This window comes from Syngnathus floridae, chromosome 9 (genome assembly GCF_059516105.1).
Source record: "Syngnathus floridae isolate MCC-2025c chromosome 9, RoL_Sflo_1.0, whole genome shotgun sequence".
NCBI classification, from domain to species: Eukaryota; Metazoa; Chordata; class Actinopteri; order Syngnathiformes; family Syngnathidae; genus Syngnathus; species Syngnathus floridae.
The window spans coordinates 1,856,402-1,874,259 of NC_142421.1; the positions used below are offsets into that span (position 1 = coordinate 1,856,402).

Below are 17,858 nucleotides of genomic sequence, written 5' to 3' on the forward strand. Positions count from 1 at the left end.
CGGCTTTGACAAATGCCCCTGAATAAGATGTCATAAAGCAGCGGGTGGGCGGCGGTGCCGACCCACAGGAGAGAGCCATTCCTTGGCATTTTCATGGCTTAATTTTAACATCCTCTTGGGGTGTATTTCTATGCTAATTCGCTAAGAAGGTCACGGTGCAGATGCGGCAGTCTACTCTGTTCTAAATGGTGTTTAGAATTGAGGAAAGGTAAAGTGTGCGCGTAAAAGGGTGAGCCTGCTGGTGTATTTATGCAAAGTATTCATCTGGGGTTTTAACTGCATAAATTGGTAATTAGAAAAACCTTACACTGTACTGTACTTGTGAATGGTGGGGAGCCACCGTGTGGTCATTTACGGTGTTACAGATAGAGGCAAGACCCACCGTACAGTTTGAACGTGTTGGAAACCATCTTTAGCACCTCAGTAGCAATATCTCACGTAGAAGAATCCATTCCAAGATAAATTGTCTTTTCTCCAACTTTTATTTGAGAACAATATACAAGAACATCTTGAGCACGAGAACCCTCCCTGGTTGTCTGGGCTCACTGGGGAAAGAGAAGAGGGGTGGGGAGAGAAAATAAAATTACTCTCTATTCGACATGGATGCACAAGGTTATATCTAAAATTGAGTTAAATTCCAAACTAAGACTTAAAACAGTACGACGCTTCAAAATAAAAACATTGTTACGCCTGTAACAAGTGTTTCATTGTGGTAAGAAATAAACAAGTAGGCTTAGAGTCTAAACACTCCACACTCGCAAAAAGTGAAAACGCTCAGTGACTAGGCCTCTAAAGGAGAATGGGCAAGTGTCTACTAACAAGTAGGCTAGAGTGGGTTCGCTCCCAAAGAGCAACACAGGGCTCCCGAGGCAACGAGAGAACATTTGACGTGGGATTTGAACCAACACCAGTGAGGGAAACACCAAGTGGGTAAAATCTACTGGGGGAAGTGAGCGTGGCATGCGCTTAAGACTTTTGGATGTGCAACACAGCGGCCACCCCATGCTCGCACATGATACCTGTACACTGACACCTCATTTCTGCACGCGTGTTCCATGGGAGGCAAAGTGGGGCACAAAAGATGGAACAGGATCACGTTAACACATTGAAAGATGAGGCAGAAAGTGTTTGTTGGTTTTAAAAGTAAGCTCCTCGTATTGACAAAGAGCGCGAAATACCATTGAACACAGGGTCGTTATTTAAAGAGTTTACGTGATTCGGCCACGGGTGAGAGTTTTTGCCACAACCAAATTTGTAAGATGAATTTTCATATAAACCAGTTAGACGTTATATCATTAGACTCAAAAGGACGACCAATTAAGTTGAGCTAGAATCTGAGCTACTTTGAAAAATGAGTTTCAAAAACATGTTTAACCTTGTTTTTTTACACATCACTGCAGACACTGATGTCTTCATGCATCTAATTTATGTCAAATGAAAGTGTTGGAATCTCTTAAAAAAGGCACAGACCCAACACAGCCTCAACTAAGCTTGCAATTTTGCAGGACCTCTGGAAAAGAAGCTAGAAGTTTCACGTTACACCTTTGTGTCAAGGTTGCTTTAGGTTGGTGAAAATATTTGTGATGTTATTTTCTTTTTGAGGAAAACTGCATAAAAAAAACGTGCACGCGGACGTTTTTTTTCGGGTGGGTTGGTGATGCGGTAAGGAGAGGTTAGCTATTATCCATCACTGGAGGATTATGAGCACACTGGAGTTAGCCTACTCTTGAACATTGATTTACCTTCTATGGTTCCCGAAGAACATTTGACAGGGTTGGGAGAATGACAAGATGAAGTTAACAGAAGAAGTAACGGCTCCATGCATTTCATTCTTTTCAGCACAAAATCAGTATTGCCTCCAACAAACGTACCTTTTTGCTGGCAGCGCCCACGGTGGATTTCTTGGTGCCTCGTACTTTCTTCATTCTGTTCTTGCGTTCCTTGCGCTGCTTCCTGGATGTCTTCTTTTTCTCATAAAGACCATGCTGAGGAAGAGATATTTGAAGTTAATTTCACACAGGAGCAAAACCATTTGAGCGATATAGATTCGTTATTTTGCATGGAGCAAAAATGAGCCTGGCTGGACTGAAGGACACAATATCCTTCAACTATTACAGTATAACTGTAATATGAGCACTACAAGTAAATACAAAAATGACCGTAAGCTTTTGAAACTTACCCTGGCCAGTCTGTGTTTGGGCTCGTTTTTCTTGGCGTAATCTAAGGAGTCGTAGACCATGGCGAAGCCTGTTGTCTTGCCACCGCCAAACTGAGTCTTGAAGCCAAAGACGAACACGACGTCGGGGGTCGTCTTGTACATCTTGGCGAGCTTCTCCCGGATTTCAGTCTTGGGGACTGTGGCCTTGCCGGGATGCAGAACATCAACGACCTGGAAAGGCAGGGATTGACAATGAATACATATGAAGCAGGTATGACACCGTGAGTGATTTAAGCATGTTATCCAAACTTACCATTTGCTTCCTCTGAAGCAGCCGGTTCGTCATGAACTTGCGAGTCCTGACTGTAACTGTCTCGTTCTAAACAGAGGAAGACAACATTGAGCGCGATTACACTGGAGCGGGTATGGCTGGTTTCATGCTCTCTTTACAGATATGTCAATTTAGAAATCTTAATTTCAGTTAGGCTTGTCAGCCACACGTTCAGAATATTAGTAGCAACCAGCTCACATCTTATATCTCATACACATGCGGGCCTAAATACACAGTTGATCTCGTGAGGTTGCTAACGCTAGCCTCCAAGAAATGTAGATTAGTCAATAAATGTGGAAAACGATAGTCTCAGGGTGATTATACAATCACAGTTGGTCATGACACTTACAATAAGAGAGAATAAAACTAAAGGAAATCGCAAAGCTTTCGCAAATAACGCGGTGTCCCTTATTGGGTGATAACATGTATCTTAGCATTTGAAAAGTGCCGTTTAAGCTAGACTAAAACGAACAAAAAAATCTCAATATCGGTGAATGTTAACAGACTGGGACGTAAACTATCAATTGGTCGTGACAAAATAAGTGACAATCAGTTGATTGGCTTGATGATGAGTGGATTTTTGTTCAACTTTAGCCCTCAAGACTCACCATTTTGACGGCGGCCTCGCTCAGGGACGTAGAAAAGGAGGAAGGACCAGCGGGCGACCGAATTAATGCCTGTTCGTATATGGCTGAGTACCTACTGGATATGCCTGATAGAAAATAAATTCAGGTCGTTAGCTGTCGAAAACATGCATGTATCCTTACTTGTGTTTTCTCAGGGTACTCTGACTAAATTCAAATAAATTGTACACAAATTAAATTAAACACGTGCCTAAATATGTTTTAAAACAAAAACATGCAAAGTATTGAATTTAAAAGTTATATACAAATGAATACTGCCACACTGCTGACAACCAGCAGCCTTGTGTGATACCTTCCTAAACATTACCACTAAGAAAATGGAATTAAAAAAAGAGCACACTCTGATTTTCCTTGTTGTGGGACTTTTATTGATCTTGTAGCAAGAGCGTTCACTGGCATTTGGACTTTCGTGGAAAAAAAAAAAAAGAAACATCAAAGCTTTTTTCAAACTTTTTGTTGTTTTGAATTATAAATGTTCTTGCCCTAATTGTCCCAAAAAACTGATTTGAATGAAATTTGCACTCAACAATTTTGTTAGAGAAAACGATAAATCAATTTAGTATGGAAAATGGGTATTTGTATCATATATTGAAGAAAATAACAGTGATGCAATGTTTGCCGTCACTCTTTTCAACTCCACATCTACAAACGAAAGCAAAAAGAGTATTTTTTCTTCAGTTTCTGAATACAATGTCCAATGGTTGCAGTGAAAAAATAAACCTCTCTTTTGCAGTAGTACAAAGTGATGACTCGAACTTCATTTAGACTGATGTACTGCAATGCATTGAAATAAGGCGTATGCACACTTAAATGACAGAAAAAAATTAAGTCATTACAGTAGTATGGATTAAGGACACTGGGGGAGACTTTTGCAGATTATGGAATGGCACCATCAAGCTCAGAAACACTTTTGACAAATCTGACGGTTGGTTCCACTCACTTCCAGTCAAACGAGACTCCTTAAAACAGAAAACTGTATTTCATACTAATCAAAATATAATGCATACAACATTTCTGGATCTAGGAAAAAGATCCCAAAAATTAACGTTGGAGTCAAATAATTCCCACATTGGGTCAGAATATTCAAGTCAAGTATCACCTCCCTTCTTGCATTATGGTTGCAAAATAATCGGAATTTTCGAATAAGGACACTGTAACAGTAATACATGAGAATCTATAGGGATAGCACGCGTATTCATTTAGTTTATGCAATATTCATATTTTTGGTTGTTCAATGACAGAATTAGATGGAAAAACATATATTACAATCAAATTTTTATGCCCGTCTTCCCATATTAAAACTAAATGTTCATCGCAACTTCCTGTTGATTCCCATTAATTGTCTTTATATATATATATTTTTTAAGTGTCCCACTTTGAATATTTCCAAAATTTCACAGCTGAAGCTCCCATTTCAGAATTTCCCAATCCTTTTTGCGTATTCTCCAAAATAAAGCTCTTGTCAACCAAAAAGGCCTGTTCTGTACTATTTAGCCTGGGGGGGGGTGTTAAAATACAGTATTTTCATTTGTACTTGCTGGAGAGTACAATTGATTACAATTTCCAAATTTCGATGATCATCGACGCAGATGAGACATGTCAGAACGTTGGTTAGAACTGATGTGCTTCGTTAATGGGATCACTGCCATTTGTGTGTGTGCGCGTGTGAATAATCATCACGCCAGCTCCCTTTGTTGTGTGGTTGAATTTTACAGCAGCTATGGAAATCTATTGAAATAAACCCAGTTTGTAGACCCCCATACCAGACAATATGGGCTGTATCCCGGTGATTTTTACACATACACACGCACGACATCAGCAGCAGCAGCAGCGAGGTGGAGAGCAAAAGAAAATGGCTGCCATGAGGGCTCACATTTGTTTCTCTAAGCCAAGCCACTAGCATGACAGAGCATGCCAGGTCAATTACTTGTTTGGGTTGTTTTGTGCGTGTGCTGGCGCCGGTCTGTCAGATGTCCATTTCAAATTGGGCGTCGTCACCTTGAACACAAATGAAAGCAAGGTATTAAAGACACGCGACTGGAGAATTCATTACAAAAAAAAAATTCAAAAATATATTACAATGTACTGTAGCTGGACTGTAAAATAAAATAAAAATTACTTATGGTAAAATACAGCTAAATGGCATGAACTGACATACTGCAGGACAAGTTCGGTAGGTGGTGCTGTTTTGGGTAGCAACCGTGCATGACTATCAGCTTTTTTTTCCCGATGGGTAAAGGGATGCATTTTTGTCGAAGTTACCATTCGTAGGCTTTCCGTCGTGGTTGTTGACGTGGTTGTTGGCTTCATTCTTCCGGTTCTCACGGAGCGTGTTTTGGCTGGTCACGCCAGGGATGACAGGCAGGTGAGCGGGTGGTGTCTGGGCGATGGGCGAGTTACGCATGTCCAGCAAGAACTTGCGGTCGTAGATGATTCGGGTTCCTGCATCAGGGCACACAGGATGGATTTTACATTTGACATCCTCATTATCATTTTTGGTTGTGCTTAGCATCTCTTCTTAACAGTTATAACTTTGAGTTTGAATCTCAGTTCTGACTTTCCTGTGTGTGACCTGAACTGTGGCCACACACCAAGATTGTTACATCCCTTAGGAAGCACACAAACTCCCCTTTGTGAGTTGATATCCGTATTAAAAGAGCAGTCTTCATTTTAAAAGCATTTCTAATCTCCTGTTAAATAATATGAAGTATTTAGGTCAGTGCTCTAAGAGACCACTTTAAGTTGGTGTCCACTCAAAACAAGCACTTCTAACGTGCTAACAATAAAATCACTTAATGATACTCAAACAGTTCCTATTTTTAAAAAAATCAACTTGCTAACTTGGAACTATGATAACACCAGAAGGTGTATCGCTTTCTAAGCTATCACGACGATTTTCACTGTGGACAAACTGACCTTGTACAGCAGGAAACAATTTTATCAGTATTCTACGTGGAACAGTTAAAACCAAACACTACGTTCTTCACAAAGTTGTGCTGGTGTGTTACTAACTTACTGTTTGTGGCCATAATTTAATGAAAGGATATGGCTGGAAATTTCCGAGGAGGATTTGATTAAAATATAAATAAACGTTCTGTGGATACCTGCTGCAGAGTAGTGGCCAATCAGAGAACACCAACGAGGGAGGAGGCGGGACTAACATTGTTTTTGTTTTGGATGGTATGACAAGGCAGCGAAAGCCCATAATAGCAGAAGCGGCGATGGTGTGATGTTGGGCACCGCCTTCTATTTTCTTATTTTTTTAAAAATGGAAGAGAAGAGCCATCTTACCTCCGGGAGTGGTAGAGAATAAAGTGCCTCCAGGGGTGGTACAATAGTCATGAGGTAGCTGCGTTGTATCGTTGATCAACACCGTCCTGGTCGGGATGGCCCTGCTCTCGCTAAGCTGACGACTGTTCGACATTTTTCGGCGCCGCTTCGGTGACAAATTCGGCCGCTATGGAAACTCGGGGTGCTTATCTCCCGACTGACGGTGCAAACCAGGGCCGTTCCCCGCTTTCTTACGTCTTTCCAAGGGCTTTCTTGTCGCTCCTCGCGTCCTCCCAGCCGTCAGCGCTGTCCCCTTCCTCAGCAAGGCAGGAAGCAGAACGACCAGTGGGCGGACGTGACACCAAGAGGTGTGGCCACGGTGTCTTTTGTTGTTATGTTTAATGTATTTGATATTTTACTATACCTATGGTGATAGTACTGTGTGAATGTGTATACTAAAAATGTATTATTTATTTTATTTTATCATTGCTGTTAAATATCAAAACGAGTTATACTTGAGCCGAATGTTACGTGCAGTTTTCTTTTTACTAAAGGACTGGAATCATTACCTGTACGTTACGAGTATTTTTCTTGTATCTGCAGCTACACCTAAGTAAAAAGTATACAAAACGAGTAGTACTTTGGAGTATCAAGCCACCCTCCGACAGTCCCTGAACGTCTCATGGGTGGTGTGCGACTGTGCGCATGCGCATTGCCTTTCCGCCTGCCCTTGCGTCCAGTCCACCGCCGAGACAATCCTCTTTTCCTCACCATCCCTCATCCGAGTGAGATCAATCTACACTTAATCATGAGCTTCACTGTGGAAGAGAGGGGCAGCCCCAACTCCTTGAGCTACCGCTTGTTTTTCAGTGAGTACAACGTACATAGTTTTTACTAATGTGGGGAGAAAGAAGTGTCGTTCTCTGTAATAGTTGCCTCACACGTGTCACCTATTCGCTGAATGTCGCCGTAAGTTTCATTTTGAGTGTCGCCCTAAGTTTCATTTTCTGCACGCCTTTTTTTTCCCCCTGCACGATATTGTCATTGTGTTAGGATTACAGGGTTTCCATAGCATGTTGCGTTCAACTGGTTTATCAGGTTATCGACAACTCAAATGGAAGGCTCCAAATTTCGGGACTGTATATGTAGCAATTCTACGGGGAACTCGTCCAGGGTGGCTCCACACGCAACGTCACCAAGTCGGGAAGCATAAAGCGTTCCTGGTCGGGCAACACCCATTGATTACAAGTCTCTGACACAATGCATTGGCTTCCACTTCCACTGACTAATTTTTGTGTGTGTGTGTGACTGTCTCAACGGCACAGTCTTGTAATAGAACAGCTATTGTTAAACATAATTTCCTGTTTAATACATGTTTTCCTGCTTCCATTGTTTTGCAGAGAATTCCGAAGGGAAATACATCTCACCGTTCCATGACATACCAATATATGCTAATGAGGGACAGGTACGGTAACACTTGTCTTCTGAATTAACATTCCAATGGAGTCATTATGCATTCACGACATGTTAAGACATACTAATGTCTTAATTACATGTCTGTCATCAGCATTTGTAAAAAAAAAAAAAAAAAACACACATTAAAACACTTTCACCACACATTTTCATGTCTTGCTGAAATTCAGGTGTTTAGAGGCAGCAGACCTACCTAAACATTGCCGGGTCATTGTCAAGTATGGCTTACGTTACCATGGCAACTTGGAATGGTGCTAGGTGGTGACTATGTTAAGCCAGGAGTCTAAAAAAAGCAGGTGGAGTGTACACAGAGGCAGTACTTCGTTAATCTGTGCATTTGACAACAGAAATCTAAAGATTTACCTGGTGGGTAAATTTCACACTTGACAGCACCCAAACATTTGCATACCAGGAATTACAGGGTGATGTTTTTTTTAAATATCATATCCCTTTTTGAAGTCAATTTTTTTAAGTTTAAAATGCTTTCATGCAGAGGTGGCCACACATTGCATTAGGTAATGTTTTCCAGAAAGAGTGAGGTCATAGTCTAGCGAGGCTTGATATCATCTCTTGTGACTGTAAAAGTCTGTATAAAAGTCATTACAGTTGGTTAAATTTGATATAAAGAGTAACCAAGACGAAAAATAACCCACTCTTTGGATTTCTTTCTCTTAAGAACATTTTTCACATGGTGGTGGAAGTCCCAAGATGGACAAATGCAAAAATGGAGGTAAGTAATGTCACTATTGTGGATTTGTGTTGTAATTCATTAAGATTAACTTGTAAGAAAACAGTCAATAAATCAACAGATCCATCTGGATAGTTTGTTGAAAATATTTCTGAAGTTTCTTAGCTAAATTCCCCATTGAACATTTTTGGAAATTTCTTCTCAAGTTCCTGACTGTGCCAGTCTCCCTTTGTTGTTAGCATCATTGAAGCTCGTATAGTTTGATAATGAAGCAATAGAGCATTGATAACTGTCCGAGTGTCTTTGTAGATCGCCACAAAGGACCTCTTGAACCCAATAAAACAGGACGTGAAGAAGGGCAAGCTGCGCTACGTGGCTAATGTTTTCCCCCATAAAGGCTACATATGGAACTATGGAGCCATTCCTCAGGTTAGCACGTTTTCGCTGTGCTCGTCATTTTTAAAACCATTTTGCTGATTTTTCTCGTGCTGTTTTAGACCTGGGAAGATCCAAAGCACAAAGACACAGACACTGGCTGCCACGGGGACAACGACCCCATTGACGTCTGTGAAATCGGCTCCAGGGTAAATACAGTCTAAGGTTAAATCGAGCTACTGTCGAGCGGTTGAATCAGTTTTTACACATGCTGGTCAGGTGTGTTCCCGTGGCGAGGTGATTAAAGTGAAGGTGCTCGGGGTGCTGGCTATGATCGACGAGGGCGAGACCGACTGGAAAGTGATCGCAATCAACGTTGACGACCCCGAGGCCAGCGAGCTCAACGGTAAGCATGACTCCTTATCAACTTTTCTCCTCTTTTTCCTGCATTTTGACCTTGTCTGGCCCCGACTTCAGACATCAGTGATGTTCAGAGGTTGAAGCCCGGCTATCTGCAGTCAACGGTCGACTGGTTCAAGCGATACAAAGTACCTGACGGGAAGCCAGAGAACACATTCGCTTTCAATGAGGAGTTCAAGGACAAGGTCTTGTTTTGTTTTCCTTGGATTTCAATGAGTGCTGTTAAAAGTTAATACTTGTAATCTTTTTGAAATGTCACCTACAATCAAAATATTATTATATTTTTGGGGTTCTGGTCAAAAGCATTAGTGACTAAACGATGAAGTGTGTTGTGTTTTCAGGACTTTGCCATTGAAGTCATCAAGAGTACTCACAACTTCTGGAAAGCTCTCATTTGCCAACAGTCAGACGGCGGTGAACTGAACTGGTAGATAAATCGTTGCATAATGTTGAGAAACATACCGCCTGCTTATGTTTATTTTTATATATGTATGTACTTTTTTTTTCTCCCTTGCAAACTACAGCAAAAACACTTGCATCTCATCCAGTGACAGCCCTTTCTGTTGCTCAGTGAATGAGGCTAAAACTGCTGTCGGTGATGTAAGTAAAATATCTATAGTGAATAAAATTGCAGTATTGTGTCCATATCGTCATTAGATTATTTTATTCTATATTTTCAGGCATGCCCTTGTGAAAAGGAGGAACCAATCCCATCATCAGGTATTTTATTGATAATGCCGTGGTGTAGATGATTGATTTTCCTGACTGACTGCGTTGTTTTAATCTGCGGTTTCTTCTGTTGACAGTCGATAAATGGTTTTACTACGACAAGATGTAACCTTCAGACTGACTGCGTGGGAGAACAAATTAGACGTTTCATCTGTCATAGGTTTATTTAAAGATGATAGGAACTGTTCTAACAGCGGAATGAGACATTGCAGGTTTTGTAAGGTGTCTGTCTTCCTTATGGAAAGGTTAGTGTCTAGAGGTTATAGTAATAGCTGCCATTGAAGTTAAAATAGCATTTATTTTTTCCCTTATTTATCAAAGGTTTTCCCTCCACGCGAGTTGTAGGTTTAAAACTCACACAGCTATGATGCCTATTAGTGTGTGCCATGTAGGATACACTGAATTGCTTGAATAAAGATATCCCTATGTAAATTATGGTGTGGGAAGTGTGATTATTATTTTTTTTTAACGCGCACATTTGAATGTGGTAGCGGTGTAATGGTGCCACCTCGTGTTTACAACAAAAAATGCATGTCACTGCATATACATACTGTATTTTTTTTTTTTTTACTTCTATTTTTACTTGCAATATTTTGCAATTCTCGCGTGACCAAATATGGTAAGAAAAAATGCAGATGTATTACCTGCACTTGGTGTGATGCTAAAGATTGAAAATTACAAGAACAACTGATTGCAGGGCAAAATATTTATACGTGTTCTAACTGGTGCTGTAATACAAAGCAACATTTTTTCACACGTAGTCTTTGCTTTTAATACATCATTCAAATAAATAAAATCAAACGAAAGAAATAAAATGTTTGCATCATAATATTCTGGCATTATGACACTACAAATTCGTTTTGGGTAGTCCTGCATTTAAAATTTAAACGTTCTATATTTTTTCTTTGTTATGTTGTATTGTATGACTTTATCGTGAATTTCATCAAAACTTCGTTTACATATTACATACCGTATTATATGAGACAGGCTAAAAAATATAAAATATATTAATACTATGATGTATTTCTATAGCTGAAACTAAATCATACTTAGGGAATACATTCCGTATTCTATTTTATTTTATCTATTTTTAATCGAGGCGGTCAACATGGTGAGATAGTAGCAAACAGGCTAGCCTGATGACGTACTTCCGGTTAAATGTCAAACTTGCGTAGTGCTTTACATCTGACAGGACAGCGGACAGTGGCATCATAAATCGGTCGCAACAAGGTAATTATTGATCAACTTGAACTCGGTATCGTCAGTTACCATCAATGTGACGACCCGTCTTGAAATTAGTTTTATTCTTTCGAGACTTTTCTACTCGCTTGTTTACTTAAAAGATTGTTATTGTTTACTTTGGGCCAGCGAAACGTTTGTTGCATCTGTTCTCGTACGACTACCTAAAGTCGGCTGTTTTCACTAAATAAGAGTTGAAAACTGCTTCTGTTTATCTCGACGTCATCAACTAAAACATATACCTATCAAAAATTCTATATGAAAGCTCTTAAATCGGAAAATAATGACGAATTTACTGTAACCTTTATGTGGGAGGACTTTAACGTTGTGGAATTTGAAACAAAATCGTTTCATTTAGTTCTATTTTCCTCAAATGAGGCTCTCATGTGCAGTACATTAAGCCCAGAGAGTTGCAAACAGGGTGACTGACAGGTGTGTCACCCTTGTGGAGATCAAGTGTCCTTGCTACAACTTGTCATAACAAAAATAGTCCAGGGATGATCAGCATGTGTATGTCTGGGAAGTCAGCGAAACAAAAACTCACTTTATTTTAGTTTTGGGGAATCTGTGATTATTAACTCAACGCAACTTTATCCATCGATAATTTTGACTACAATCGCGGCTCTGGTGCTGTAAGATGGAACATAAAATGACAAAAATAGACTAACAATAACAATCAGTATGAGGAAAGATTTATTTTTATCTTCTTATCTTTCTTACAGCTTACACATACCAGCAGCATTATTAAGGCTCAAGAAGAAAGCGGCCTACTTGGTGATTTTGCAATACAGTCAGCAATATTGTGACTTTTTTTTTTTTTGCTTTGTTTTACATCGTGTGATTAATTTATGCTTATCTGCATTACAGGCAGTCGAGCACCATGTCTTTTATTTTTAACTGGATCTACAGAGGCTTCAGTGGCGTGCTGCAGTTGTTAGGTATTGTTTCCCACAATTTGTTCTATCAACTTCCAGTTTATTTCATTTAAGTGCTATTATTTCATTTAAGTGCTATAAGTTATTAAATCTGGATGTTCCAGTGTATTTTTCATGCAAGTCAGGAATAGTATGTTTGATGATCACCAACTGAAAAAAACTCTTTTCTGACTGTGAAGGACTGTACAAGAAATCCGGCAAGCTGGTGTTTCTCGGATTAGACAATGCTGGCAAAACGACACTACTGCACATGCTCAGAGATGACAGGCTGGGCCAGCATGTGCCCACGCTGCACCCAAGTAGCTATTTACCTATCCTATCTGTATATCCATCTATTCCTTCTTATTATCTATCCTGACTGTATTTCAATAATCTCATGCCACTTTGTCTGTGTTCAGCATCGGAGGAGCTCACCATTGCTGGAATGACATTTACCACATTTGACCTGGGCGGTCACACACAAGGTAAAGGAAAAGAGGGCTGCTGTTTGGTCATCTGGCAATTTTGAACTAAAAAGAGTTTGCTTTTTGTTTAAAATTTGTCCTAGCACGACGCATTTGGAAAAACTACCTCCCAGCCATAAATGGCATCGTCTACATGGTGGACTGTGCTGATCGTGAGCGACTAGCTGAAGCTAAAGTGGAGCTGGATGTGAGTTTGAACACCTTACCTTTCTTCACATTTGTTGAAATGTGACTCTTCCTCTTCTATGCTCAGGCGCTTTTGACAGATGAGACCATCTCCACTGTGCCCGTCCTCATCTTGGGAAACAAAATTGATCGTCCAGAGGCCATCAGTGAGGATGCGCTCCGAGGGTTGTTTGGTCTGCATGGACACACAACCGGAAAGGTGACCAACACATGACATGGACATTCAGGAAAGATGATTATATATTTTCTTTCTTTCTTGAGCTTTATTTATCCAGGTAATTGAGAACCGATTAGCATTTGCGATGCCAACCTGGCAGCAGACTAGCATCAACATGTAGTCAGCCTTTTTTACATGTCCCAAATAGCACTGACAAAGAACTCTTTTCCGCCTTGATAAAAGCGTCTTGTGTTTGTCTTTTAGGGAAAAGTGTCACTCAAGGAGCTTAATTTGAGGCCAATGGAGATTTTTATGTGCAGCGTTCTGAAGAGACAAGGATATGGAGAAGGATTCCGCTGGCTGTCACAATACATTGACTGATTTAATGTAAATTGATCCAGTTTTCAATGTTTATTTACATAAGACTACCAGAAATGGGAGAATTTTTTTTATCAATATACCTTCAGAATTTTGACTGTACCAGCTGAGAATGCATTTAAGATTGTGGGCAATATTCTTTGCTGGAAAAACATTAATACCACAGCAACTCAAAGATAACTTATTAAGTGCAGCCAAGGATCTTCATGCTGTGTATTTTTTTACCTTTGGGTGCCATTGAGAAAGTGTAAGTGTCATCAACAGCAAGTCAGAGCTTATTTTTAGCAGCCGGTGTTGACTTACAGCAAGGGTCGGTTTGGGTAAAGACCGTATTAAGACACACACAGGTGCCATTGAAGTTTTAGGGGGGTATTTTTGAAAACAGGGTTTACCAATGAAAGTGTTTTTTTTTTTTTTTTTTTTTTTTGCTGTGAGATTCACTGTCAATGCAGTGTTATATAGTTAAAATAGATAATTGCTATGACAAAACTGGAGTACTTTGTGATTAGTAGCTGCTCAACACATGCAGTGACATGAGAGTACTTCCATGGTGGTTCTTAAAAGCAGGATACAAAAAAATATATTGTGCATGAAGGAACGGTAGATATATATTTTTGAATGTTATTTGTACATAGTTATTTATATATTTACATCATGGAGGCCAAGTTATCTCTTAAGCTGTTACAAAAAATGGGAGCTGGGTGACAATAAAGACTTTCTGCAAATGTCTTTTTCTTCTTATTTTACCTGAAAATTCTAGTATTGTTGAATTTTATATGCCCTAAAAATATATTTTCCATATGAAATATACGGTATATAATTTATAGTTTTAAATATACGCATTTATCTCATTGGATAAACATTACCTCATTTTAGCCAATCAAAACAACCAATAAGTGTCTGCACGAGCCAAACAAACCCGCCTTCTTTATTCTAGTCGACACTCTCGAGCCAATCACAATAGCAGGTTAGTGTCGTCATTCCCTCGCGAGACGAGACCAGGAAGTTCTCAAGCGTTTAAGTACCCACATCACTTTTTTTTTTTTTTAAACTTTCGGGTTCAAATTGGTCATGACGAGTCTGTTTTGACATTTTGTTGTGATTATTTTGTCGCCACCGATGCGTGCATTTTTAAACGTTACATTTCAACATGTCTTTCAGTAGTTAAACATTGTTGATCGCCAACATGGTCAAAGTTCATCTGCTCGGCTAACATTATGGACGTACAAGACGTGGAGAGATGCTGCTGTGTTCTTACCTTGACTGAAGCTTTTTCTGCCCGTGCGCCCGTAAGCTTTAGCGCCGTTGTCATCCATCCCAGCTCCGGAGTGGTGATCTGCACCGGACTGCCGTTTTTTCGCTTCATAGACAAAAAGTCATCTCGTGATGGTGAACGTCGCATCCTGTTGCGTCACAACTTCCCCAACAACCTTAAAATCAGCGTCAGCTTTCCTTCCCGGAGTCACGTGGAGGCCAATGCATGTGCAGTGAGTGAAGCTTGCACACCTAAGAGAAGATACAGGACACATGAGCGTGAAGCTGAGCTGCTGATGCTGGTCAACTGCGTGGAGTTCAGAAAGACTTTCCAGGCACTTTTCCAAAAGGCTGACCAGTGGCGTTTCCATGGCGATGAAGATGACACCCTGATCCAAGATGCTGACTACCTCAGCTGGTTCGCTGTGCTCAAGGCAAACGTGTCACATTCCGGGGCTTTCTCATGGCGGAGGAGCGCGTCTCTTCGGAAAGGCGACCCTGTCTTTGCTTGCGGCTCGCCGTTTGGTTCCCTCTGCTCAGACCTCTTCAATGGCACTGTGAGCAGGGGCATCATCAGCAACCTGGCGGGCGAGGACAACACCGTCATCCTCACAGACGCCCGCTGCTTGCCAGGCACAGAAGGCGGCGGCTTGTTTGCGATGGAAGATGACTCCCTGCACCTGGTCGGGGTGATAGTGTCACCGTTTGGCTGGAAGGCCAACGAGTGGATCGGACTCACGCTCGTGTGTTCCGTCCACTCAATCCTCCGCAATGTTGTCCAATGCGGCGACCTCCAGGATTCGCTCCAAGATGTCTGGCTTCACCCTGCAGAGACCCAAAAGATCCATGCAGGTCAATACCTGGACGTGTGCTTGGTGGACAGCGGGCAGCAGTGGGGTTCAGGGGTCCTTGTGAGCTCTGACCTTATTTTAACCTGCCGACACGTCGTCAACGGGAAGTCCACGGTCGCCCTCAAGTTTCACCACGGAGACAGGTGCAAAGATTATTCATCGTAGCATATCGGTGCCAAAAACTGATGGTGTGAAGGAGGGTTCTTTGCTGACATTTTGTTCATACGTACTGTCTTTGCGTCACAGAGTCCTTGACAGTGTTGGCGATGTCCTCTTCTCCACTACGGGGTCGTCGCCTTATGACGTCGCTGTGGTGCGGTCAAGAGACTCCATCGTGGATGTCGTCGTCCCTCAAATGGCTCACGAGTTCAACACAGGTGTGTTGTCTTAATGTACAGGTTGCTACACATTGACAAGATGGAGTGTTTCTTCATGTGAACCTTGTAAAGGGCATCGACCACAACTCGTCTTATGGAGAGGTGTGGGATTAAACATGAAACAATGTTGCAGGGGCTTAAATATTGAACTGAAAGAACACTGAATTGAATAAAATGTTGGAAATAGGATTTCTAATCAAAGTCTGTGCCAAGAGACTCCCTTTATAATGAAAAAATAATATTGCAGTCTTTACCTGCAGGTGAACCTGTGTTGGTGGTGGGCTACGGCGGGCTGGGTCGCTCGTGTGGCCCTTCACTAACTTGCGGTATCCTCTCCAAAGCCATCAGTCATCAACACCTTACCATAATGCTTCAGACCACATGCGCAGTTCAAGCAGGGGCCAGCGGGGGCGCTGTTGTACGAGCGTCCACAGGAGAGCTTCTCGGTAATATGTCTGCTACGAGTAAACTGGAGAAAAAAAAAGCCTCAATTTCATGCATTCAGAATGTACACATTACATCAATGACTGATCTCACTGCTTTATGTGCACAATCACTTTTTTACATAAGCCATCCAAACCTCTAATACATTCCACCAGATGGCAGCAAAGTCTTGGATGCTTTTGCCTAACCACAACGCCAATGAAACTAACATGGAGGACAGGTTAAAAGAAATAAAGTATACAGAGGTTCTGTGTCTGAAAAATGGCCTATAGTAAAATAATGAGGTCTTTGCTACTTCATTGACAAACCAATGAATGAGAATACACTTTGAACATTTCTTGCAGGCATCGTATCCAGCAACACGAGGGACTTGTCCTCGAAAGTGACCTACCCTCACCTTAACTTCTGCATCCCAGTGAGCGTTCTGCAGGGACCTCTTCTTCATTTTAGCCGACAAGGGGACCTGAACTCGTTTGACGTGCTGAACGCCACCGACGAAAGCGTGAAAAGAGTGTGGAGGCTTCAAGGCGCACACAGCAAACTCTGAGTGGATGATGAGAACCTCAGAGCCAGAAATGGCATTTACTGTGACATAAGAACACTGGAAGGAGCCTGTTGACTACAATTGATCTAAATGATATTCATCAGCAAATGCCACTATGTCAATGTCATCATTTCTACTAAGCAAATAAATTTCATAATACTCAGACTATACAATTGAAAACTGTTATATTACTACTACTAATGCTCAAAAAGAGTTGGCTGAAGCATAATGTCACCGTAGCTTCTAAATGAGTGTTGGGGAAATTATTTGCGTGAACATATGTTTGGATTTTCCCTGTCGTTCCTTTTTCGCCGAGCTAGAAACTTGTCGGTATATTAAAGCGCTTGAGTAATAATTGGCTGACAGGTTGCATAGAATGATTGGTCCCATTGGGTAACAGACACTCAGACATCTGCTCGAGGGGAATCGCCCACTCCCAGCACAACACATTTTCAAGTTCTCGCCCACGGACCAACCACGCGTCACGTATTTTGGATAGTGTCAGAATCAATAGTTCTTCATAAGTTTTAAGTTTATCGTTCGAACTTAAGATTTTAGGAAAAGAATGTAAAAGGAAAAAACCGCATCTCCAGTTGTGACTCATATTTGTCTGTTAGACGCCCCAAATGTTCATACTCTTTTAAAAGGGATGAAAAGACAAAACCTGATTTATGTGTTGACTCATTCATATTCATAATTTTTTGACATTTAAAACAGAGTTCAGTGTATTCTTTTTGTGAAGCAATTACAATAAATCATCAAGTAAAATATTTTAGAGTAATAAAAAATCAAAAAGGTCTAGTCATATAATTAAATGTGATAATAATTATTAGCATAATTAAAATTAAAAGTTTTTTTTAATGATTTCAATCATTGAATTTTAAAATTAAGACAAAAGAATTTTTTATGACAATGTTATTTGAGGAAAAAGTAATCATTTC

The 17,858-nt window shown here is 40.7% G+C and overlaps 5 protein-coding genes across 6 annotated transcripts; 3 read left to right on the forward strand and 2 right to left on the reverse strand.

Moving 5' to 3' along the window:
* Nucleotides 1–463: 463 nt before the first annotated feature.
* On the reverse strand, nucleotides 464–3,190 carry rps24 (ribosomal protein S24). The gene is made up of 5 exons (XM_088385975.1): nucleotides 3,098–3,190; nucleotides 2,472–2,537; nucleotides 2,180–2,389; nucleotides 1,872–1,985; nucleotides 464–545 (listed from the first exon to the last, which is right to left on the reverse strand). The coding sequence occupies exons 1-5, from the start codon at nucleotides 3,098–3,100 to the stop codon at nucleotides 543–545; spliced, it is 396 nt and encodes a 131-aa protein (XP_088242101.1). The 5' UTR covers nucleotides 3,101–3,190; the 3' UTR covers nucleotides 464–542.
* A 288-nt stretch (nucleotides 3,191–3,478) lies between these two features.
* Nucleotides 3,479–7,658, reverse strand: eif4ebp2 (eukaryotic translation initiation factor 4E binding protein 2). The gene is made up of 3 exons (XM_088385976.1): nucleotides 6,425–7,658; nucleotides 5,396–5,575; nucleotides 3,479–5,131 (listed from the first exon to the last, which is right to left on the reverse strand). Exons 1-3 carry the CDS (start codon nucleotides 6,555–6,557, stop codon nucleotides 5,100–5,102), a joined length of 345 nt encoding a protein of 114 aa, XP_088242102.1. The 5' UTR covers nucleotides 6,558–7,658; the 3' UTR covers nucleotides 3,479–5,099.
* Nucleotides 7,104–10,520, forward strand: ppa1b (inorganic pyrophosphatase 1b). Its single transcript, XM_088385965.1, has 11 exons — nucleotides 7,104–7,272; nucleotides 7,804–7,868; nucleotides 8,553–8,606; nucleotides 8,874–8,993; nucleotides 9,062–9,148; nucleotides 9,219–9,345; nucleotides 9,417–9,544; nucleotides 9,701–9,786; nucleotides 9,884–9,959; nucleotides 10,040–10,079; nucleotides 10,166–10,520. Exons 1-11 carry the CDS (start codon nucleotides 7,212–7,214, stop codon nucleotides 10,195–10,197), a joined length of 876 nt encoding a protein of 291 aa, XP_088242091.1. The 5' UTR covers nucleotides 7,104–7,211; the 3' UTR covers nucleotides 10,198–10,520.
* Nucleotides 10,521–10,960: 440 nt separating this feature from the next.
* On the forward strand, nucleotides 10,961–14,172 carry sar1ab (secretion associated, Ras related GTPase 1Ab). 2 transcript variants are annotated; one of them, XM_088385973.1, is made up of 8 exons: nucleotides 10,961–11,318; nucleotides 12,050–12,117; nucleotides 12,195–12,265; nucleotides 12,442–12,561; nucleotides 12,661–12,726; nucleotides 12,810–12,913; nucleotides 12,980–13,111; nucleotides 13,334–14,172. In XM_088385973.1, the coding sequence occupies exons 3-8, from the start codon at nucleotides 12,208–12,210 to the stop codon at nucleotides 13,448–13,450; spliced, it is 597 nt and encodes a 198-aa protein (XP_088242099.1). In that variant the 5' UTR covers nucleotides 10,961–11,318; nucleotides 12,050–12,117; nucleotides 12,195–12,207; the 3' UTR covers nucleotides 13,451–14,172. The 2 variants fall into 2 exon arrangements, with proteins under 2 accessions (XP_088242099.1, XP_088242098.1); XM_088385972.1 differs by having other exon boundaries at nucleotides 10,963–11,318; nucleotides 12,050–12,101.
* Nucleotides 14,173–14,420: 248 nt separating this feature from the next.
* On the forward strand, nucleotides 14,421–17,585 carry tysnd1 (trypsin like peroxisomal matrix peptidase 1). The gene is made up of 4 exons (XM_088385953.1): nucleotides 14,421–15,695; nucleotides 15,799–15,929; nucleotides 16,190–16,375; nucleotides 16,718–17,585. The coding sequence occupies exons 1-4, from the start codon at nucleotides 14,665–14,667 to the stop codon at nucleotides 16,918–16,920; spliced, it is 1,551 nt and encodes a 516-aa protein (XP_088242079.1). The 5' UTR covers nucleotides 14,421–14,664; the 3' UTR covers nucleotides 16,921–17,585.
* Nucleotides 17,586–17,858: the final 273 nt, after the last annotated feature.